The sequence below is a fragment of the Mytilus californianus genome, unplaced genomic scaffold, assembly GCF_021869535.1.
Source record: "Mytilus californianus isolate M0D057914Y unplaced genomic scaffold, xbMytCali1.0.p SCAF_11, whole genome shotgun sequence".
Taxonomy (NCBI): Eukaryota; Metazoa; Mollusca; class Bivalvia; order Mytilida; family Mytilidae; genus Mytilus; species Mytilus californianus.
In genome coordinates, this window is record NW_026262593.1 from 9,680,414 (window position 1) to 9,688,930 (window position 8,517).

Genomic DNA, 8,517 nt, shown 5'->3' on the forward strand with positions numbered 1-8,517 from the left:
GCTCTTCAACTGTTTCGGTACTTATACATCCCTCGGATTTCAAATGTTTGGCTTTGAGCGTTCCTGATGAAGGTAAATCCAGAAAAGCGCTTCGGACACATGAAATTATTAAACGTGTTGTTTTCAATTGTTTACATCACTGGGTCGGTACCTCTGCTGGTGGACTATCAGTCCCCGAGGGTATCATCAGCTCAGTAGTCAGTACTTCGGTACTGACATGATTTATAACAAACCTTTCTAAAATTGTCTGTTGTTAAATTTTGAAATTATAAAGAAACTAAGGTTTCAACTCCCTTAGGCACAGTCAACCTTAGATGAATTTGGCTATTTGTTTTAGGTATTTTTGTCATATAGCTCTTCAACTGTTTCGGTACTTATACATCCCTCGGATTTCAAATGTTTGGCTTTGAGCGTTCCTGATGAAGGTAAATCCAGAAAAGCACTTCGGACGCATGAAATTATTAAACGTGTTGTTTTCAATTTGTTATGATTAAAAATTAAATCAAATAGTTGTCAGTAAAAGTTAAATAATGGAACTGTTCAAGGGAGACAACAAAGCCAATCTGCCACAGTTTTCTTTATCCGATTAGTCAGGGAAAAATCAGCTACAAATTGGTCATTGTGATTTCAAATCATATACATATAAAAGACTTCCTAAGTCAGGAATCTGATGTTCAGTAGTTGTCGTTTGTTTATGTGGTTCATCAGTGTTTCTCGTTTTTTATATAGATTAGACCGTTGGTTTTCTCGTTTGAATTGTTTTACACTAGTAATTTTTGGGGCCCTTTATAGCTGGATGTTCGGTGTGAGCCAAGGCTCCGTGTTGAAGACCCTACTTTGACCTATAATGGTTTACTTTTATAAATTTTGACTTGGATGGCTCGGAGAGTTGTCTCATTAGCACTCATACCACATCTTCTTATATCTATTAAGAGGTATTGAGTGAAATTTGAATATTTATTCATCATTAAACACATTTGAATGCATTTAAATAAGTTGATACGAGTTGGCAAAGGTACGAATTTACCGTGGTACGAGTTTACAGTGGTACGAGTTTGTATTTAGTGGTACGAGTTTGCAATGGTACGAGATAACTACAATTCATAATATTTATCCATGAAACAAATTTGACAAAACAATTTCAATGATGTTGAAGGATTCTCTCTGCAAAAATTTTCACGTCCGCTCACATCGGCATGCTTGACTGTGGTTAGTCAGACAAGAAGGATTTGGCAATAAAAAAGTAGTTTCATTCCCCTACACACGAATTCTCTGTTATGAGCCAAAATCGGTTTTCTGCGATGAATGTCTGTGGAACTAGATATACACGCTCTCTACGGCTAGTATCATCAGTTTTAAATTTTTGCTCTTTTTCAAACACAACACACAGTGTTAAAAGGTTAACTAAAAATGATATAGACAGCTACATTAGGGACAGTCTTGACAATTTTGATGATGTTGAACTTGCACCATATCGTATAAATGGATTTGTGTTGGGGACAAGTTATCAGGATGCACATATTGACTTTTCACAATACAGTGAAGATAATAACGGAATCTTTGTGAACTTTAACGAAGAAAAACGCAAAAGTCCACTTTTTACTCCAAACGCAAAATTTTCTTCCATATTTAAAAAAGGTTTCAGGGCTCTGAAAGATGAGTATGTTGATGAAGGATGGAATCCTAGAATAAAAATTATCACTGATATATTGAAGTATGGATTTATACCAGAGAAAGGTACATATATTGCAATCAAGAAAAAGATGTCACTTAAAAATATGATCATGATGATGTACATTTCATGTACAAAATGTACAATGTTTGTAGGAAAAAATGTAGGAAGTACATGTACAATATGTAAAAAAGTTACATGTACAGTGTAGTCTGAGCCACTCTGAGGTGTCAGTCTCATTTATTATGTTTCTATTACACTCATTCATGAGAGTTGTATGTGTACGGAAGAACAGGAAGTAAAATGGTCTTTTTAGAATATACGAAAATAAAAAAAAAGCTTTTTTCTCAATTTGCACTGAATACACGGTCATGACGGAGAATAACTTCAAGTTCGAAAACTTGTGAAATACATTGCAAACACGTTGCACAAAAATAACCCTTTACCTATACCATGTATATATATATACATACATGCATTTAATACTGGACCTTCCAATAAGTCCATGATCCTTGATTAATTTGACATCACAACATGCACAAAGTAAGTATCTTAAAGTCATAATGTCCTGACACATTTCCCCAGAATGACACCAGGTCAACCATGGCCAGAGCAGTTCATTCATAAAACATGCTCAAGTTTATTTTTATGTCTGGGAAATTTGCTATATAGTTCATATAGTCAATTCATAGATATTATCAGATTATTTGTATATATAAAAAAAGATAAGATAAAATATTTTTTATTTCAATTAAAGGGCCCATGAATAACAAAGTAATTTATTACAATGATTTTGATAATTGACACAATAATATATATGAAGCTGATATACACTTTTTCTTATTATACGTTAATACTTTAGAAGTAATACATAAATCTCATTAAAATTTACCAAAACATTTGAAGTTTGAAAAAAAAACCTTTACAGAGCCATTTATTGTAGCTGATCATGGCTTTACTCCTTTGAAAAAAAAATTGAAAATTTACAACAAAATATTTTAGAGAAGTCCAGATATTAGTATTGTTTTACTTCCTTGGTCTTTGAAAACTTAACTGTAAATTTGTTATACTTCAATGTAAGCAATATATAAGCTTGCTCTTAACAATGTTTTTTTAACATGTTTGAATTCAAATTAATTTTTATATTAATTAAGAAATTTAAATACTTAACTATATCCTATTCAATTAAATTACTGACAAGGTTACTACAAATATATAACATTCCTAAATAATTTTATTTATGCATTTTCTTAATTTTCAGAAATTCATGAAATGTGCCTTCAGAAAGTTCGTTATTTACCAAATCAGATCCGTGAAGAATTATACATCACAACTATCCTAACAAATCACCTATTCTCCAGGCTTACATCTGTCGGGGGATATTTAAGATTTGTAGCCAATAACAATACTGACAAGTCAAAGTTTGAGATTTGTCCTTGCAGATATTGTGATGATGAAATACTTTTAGGAAATACTGGAATTGGTAAGTGTAATTAAAGGGAGATAAGAGATAAATATCAGTGAGACAGCAATCCACTGATACTGTGACAAACAGAAATAATATTGAAAACATTAGTTTGCAAAAGAACAAAATGCATTTCTTTAATTTTTAAGGGCCTTAAATATTTTTGTGTAATTTTTTACTGAAATTTAGAACTTTTTGAGTTTAAGATTTCTATTTATATAAAAATGAGGAGATGTGGTATGATTGCCAATGAGACAACTATCCACTAGAGTTAAAATGAAGTGGATGTAAGCAATTATAGGCAACTGTACGGCTTCAACAATGAGAAAAACTCATACTGCTATAAAAGGCCCCAACATGAAAAATATGAAACAATTCAATTGAGAAAACTGACAGCTTAATTCATAACAAAACAATTTACGAAAAAAACAAATATGACTGACATGAACCAACAGCAACCACTGTTCTACAGGCTCCGTACTTGGGACAAGCACAAAAAGAATGTGGCAGGGTTAAACATGTTTGTGAGCCCTCAACCCTCCCCTAACCTGGGACAGTGTTGAAACAGTACAACATAAGAACAAACTATACAAATCAGTTGAAAAAGGCTTAACTCATCAGATCTATACAAGGCAGAACAAGTAAACGAAAACACAGACCGGACGTGGCAGGGTATTTATCCATCCCTCATCCCTGACAACAAAAAGGACACTTAAGTACAGATCTGAGAGTACTCGCAGTTACTGACAGCTAGTTCAAAGCCAATAACAACTAATTAAAAAAATCATGTATCTAAGACCAAAATATCAATCAGTATATATCCAACATCCAATGGATTTAGTGTAAAGACATCATTAACAGTCAGAGAAAACCATGACTTTGTGCAATGTCAAAATAAAGGTATCAACAGATTGTAGTACCGTTTAAGTGCATATATATGTGTATAACAAAACTATTTAGTATGTTTTTAATTTACTGATAACAAAATTACTATTTATACCAATAAAAACAATATTTAAAGATCTAATTACAGTGTTGAATTGATAACCTTTAAGAATGTTTGTTTATACAATGTATGAACAACACCTTTCAAGTAAATTTACTTTTGTGGTTCTTGCATGTGCTCATTATTTCCCACTCACAAATACATGTATGTGTGAATATTTGAAAATTTGGTCATCTTTGGTAAAACAAACTTCAAATAATTCTATCGTTTGACTATTTAATCTCTATGAGTATTCATAATTTTAAAAAGATCTTACAGTTTAAATTCAATACATCACATACTTATCTATTATATTTACAACAAAATCATCACGAGTACCAGCTGAAGTCTATACAATTGTAGGTTAATTCTTATATTTATGAACAGATACATTGTATGGACTTTATAGTATGTATTAGTATGTTTAATCGACGCTAGGTGGGGTCCTAAACATGTGTACATATATGGACTTTATAGAACTTGTGCATGTCAAATCAATTCTTGATGGGGTCTTATACTTGTGTTAAGATATGAACTTTGTAGTACATTGTACATGTACATGTCAAATAGACACTAAGTAATGTACATGTAAGTGGAGTCTTAAACTTGTTTTACATGTATTGTAAGATAAGGACTTTATAGTATCTGAACATTTTGTACATGTCAGGTCAAGGCAGAGTCATCAACTTGTGTACAGATATGAATTATATAGTATTTGTACATATCAAGTCAACACTAGGTGGTGTCTTAAACTTCTGTACAGATACATGTACTACACTAGGTGAAATTTTAAAACTTGGTGTACAGATACATGTACTACACTAGGTGGAGGGACCTCGGTGGCCGAGTGGTCTAAGTAGTTACTACTGTAATCACTAGCCAGTCAACACTGAGGTTGTGAGTTCGAACCCCGCTCGTGCGGGTGCACTCGACTCCAATCTTAATTGACTAGGATTGTCAGTTTTCCTATCGAAGGTCGTGGTTTTCTTCGGGCGCTCCGGCTTCCTCCACCAATAAAAACTGGCCGCCACGAAATAGCCCAAAAGCGGTGCTTAAAAGTGGCGTTAAAACACCAAAAATCAAAATCAAATCACTAGGTGGAATTTTAAAACTTGTGGCAAGATACATTGTATGGACTAAATAATTTATTGTTCATGTCAAGTCAACAGTAAGTGGAATCTTAAACTTGTCTTACAAGTAAGATATGGACTTTTTAGTATCTGCACATGTCAGGTCAATGCCAAGTCTTCATCTTCCGTACATTTTTTTCCTGCTGTAACATAAAATTTCATGTAGATTTCTTTAGAAATTATACTATTTCAGAGCTACCTCCCCTTAATACGGCTAATTGGAGAAAAAAAATGAAACTCAAGCAGGAATAATAAATATTTGTAAAAATATTAGTTATTATAAGTTAAAATCTTATAAATTTGTCATTTAATTAAAAATTCACATTAGTTAATTGCATTCCTGCATCAAATTTTGCTAACATTGAAAATCTGGACCTATTGTGTTCTGCTATTTTAAAATCCAAGATGGCGAAAGACACCCACACTACATTAACAGCATAAAACTGAAAGGGATCAAACAAAATTGAGCCTCTACTTAAATCAGCGGACGAAAATTGATACTGATAAAATTGGATGTAAACTTAGATTAAAAGTTTGACTTAGTCAACATGGTCAATGCCACTAACCTGGATTGATTAATTGTTGGTTCATACAATGATACAAATCTATTAGAAAATATTTGACTGCATACTCAGGATTATTAGTTGTTTTAAGTCTCAATGTGAGTAATGAATAACTTAGCTTGAAAAGGAGGAATTCAGTCATAGTAAATATATTATACGTCTTGCTCTTTGACAAACAATGTAGAAAATACCCATCCAACAACAACTCTTATATTAGCACTTAATAAGTCTTTAGCATATTTAGGAAGGCTGAAGGCCTCCCTATACCATGTATACACTAACATAAATTTTGAACTTGGTTCAACATGCAACACTTGATAAATTACCTCGTAGATTTGACATGCTGTACATTAACAAGAACATTTCTTCTCATTATTGACTATTTGACATTTCTTGTGTTTATTGATTAATTTAGCATATTTTGATCATTACAGGGAGTGAATATTTATTTTATGGCAGACCTGATGTTAAACTATATACACTGGGTGGTGATATCTTTAACATTGTGTACCCATCAGACAACAATGGCAATAGTCATATAGAGGAAATGGATGGACCTGATATAAGTGATTCTGATGACAATAATACAAGCCAAGCACTGAGATGCAGGAAAAATATTTCAAAATTTATTTCACAAGTAATTACTTTTTCCTTTTACCAAAGATCTTTACAAAAAAGGCAAAATAAAAAATTCACATCAACTTTGATACCAACACTGGCAGTAACTGAAAATCATTTTGATATATACATCTATGACTGTGAGAATGACATTCTATTGAGAAACTATGGAGAACCAATTCCTTTGTGGAATGAAGAACCATCTAAATCAATGTACGAAACATTAAACATGTCGTCAGTTTTAATGCTTTGGATGGTACTGAATCACATGACATTTACACCATGTCTCTCTGATGAAGATATGAACCGTCTTAGCGGAACATGTGACTTCCTTCCACACATTTCACAGGCACGTAAACAACTTATTGAGAACACAGTGGACCAGAAGAAAAGATTTCATCCAATTAAACAAGATGGAGAGAGAGAGCTTCTTTCAGTGTAAAATAAAAAAATTGACAACTTTAACAACAAGTCATCTCTGATTATCTATGACTCATTTTAGCTAACAATAATTTAAACTGATTAAACCAGATTTGTGTTTTGTCTCTATTTTTTTTTAAAATGTGAAAAAAATATCAATTGGTCAACTAGTGAATGGGCAATGTGCTTTTACCATCACTTGGTATCAGTCATTGTCAACCGTCACTGAAATCTTCTATATCAATTTGTCTCTGATGGATAGGTGTTTTATTAGCAATCTTACCACATCTTCTTATTTTTCTTTTGTATAAACTTTCCTCCTCTGAAATCAAATGACCAATTTAAACTAGACTTGGTCTTATTAATACTTTGGTTAAGTTTGTAGTATTGTTTATTTAGCTCACCTGGCCGAAGTTGGCCTTGAATGATGATTTTAATCATTTTATGAGTCTTATATAGATGAAACACGTTTATATATCTGGGGTACCAAATTATAAGCCTGGTATCTTTCATGACTTTTTTAAACGTACAAACAGTATGGAGATCTACTGTAAATCATGTAAATAGTGTAAAAGATCTACAAATAGGTCAACATGGCTGAAATCTTCAAATAGCTCCATATAGTTACTGCCCTAAATTGACGATTTTTACCAATTTTTGCTTTAATCTTAAAAGTTCTAATAGATGGAGAGACCAACACAACCAGCTAGACAAAATCCATAATGTAAGTCAACGTTGCCAAAATCATAGGTTGACTCGTTATAGAAGTTATTTCCCTTTTAACAGGGGCCTTTTTTACCCATTTTTGCAGTTTGGGTGAAAAATATGGAAGAGAGAGAAGCTAAACAGGAATAATGATCAGCAAATATATATACAAATAATTAAAACGACCAAAATTGTCGGTCTTTTCCCTATAGAAATTTAGAGGTTTATTGGAAGATCAAACTCTCTACATGGATCTTCCATAAATGATTAACAAGTTGCAACCATGACAGAAATTTGTGGCAGATTACTCCCAATGCAACCCCATTGGAAATCTCTTTTATTTTTTTTTTAATTGTCTGACCATGGTCTGGATTGAATGAAAAAATGCTTCCACATACAATTTTTTAAATGTATTTGCAAATTTAAAAAAAATAGTGTTTTCTGACCCCTACATGCTGAGACTTAACATGATTGATGGTTGGAAGACTCACTTGAAAACAAAATGGTTATTGAGTGACAGCTTGGACATCACTAATATATATATATTTGAAAATGAAATTAAAATACTCAGCAAGACTATTTTTCTTTTTTTGTCAATGAGAAGGTTATGCGTGTATGAATTTTGCTTCATATTAGTACAAAAACAGGTACGAAAAGTAAGGATGCGAAAATTGTATCCATTGGAATACCATCAGTCTGTTAAAACTATGTTGTCGATAAAAAGTTCAGCATTTTGATAATATATTCAGTGCATATGTTGAAATCTGTGTGGTCTTTCACAAAGTAAGATTTTTCCTGACCTATAACAAGGAATTTGTATCTACGATTCCAATTTTTAAGACTTACCTTTGTAACAATAGTGCACATGGTGAAATGTCTCACCTGTTTTACTTATGATTGAAGGTATGTTGAAAGTCTTAACTATGAAGGTTTTACTACAAATAACACATAAATCCATG

General features: G+C 32.3%; 1 protein-coding gene across 1 annotated transcript; it reads left to right on the forward strand.

Annotated features, from left to right (window-relative positions):
- Positions 1-1,268: 1,268 nt before the first annotated feature.
- On the forward strand, positions 1,269-7,008 carry LOC127719518 (uncharacterized). Its single transcript, XM_052225673.1, has 3 exons — positions 1,269-1,737; positions 2,934-3,155; positions 6,250-7,008. The coding sequence occupies exons 1-3, from the start codon at positions 1,278-1,280 to the stop codon at positions 6,873-6,875; spliced, it is 1,308 nt and encodes a 435-aa protein (XP_052081633.1). The 5' UTR covers positions 1,269-1,277; the 3' UTR covers positions 6,876-7,008.
- Positions 7,009-8,517: the final 1,509 nt, after the last annotated feature.

Excerpts from the sequence above, each read along its gene's own strand:
- LOC127719518 (XM_052225673.1), top strand. The coding sequence starts at position 1,278 with ATGAGCCAAAATCGGTTTTCTGCGATGAATGTCTGTGGAACTAGATAT. Across the intron at positions 1,738-2,933 it reads TGGATTTATACCAGAGAAAG|AAATTCATGAAATGTGCCTT; the intron begins GTACATATATTG and ends CTTAATTTTCAG. Across the intron at positions 3,156-6,249 it reads TTTAGGAAATACTGGAATTG|GGAGTGAATATTTATTTTAT; the intron begins GTAAGTGTAATT and ends TGATCATTACAG.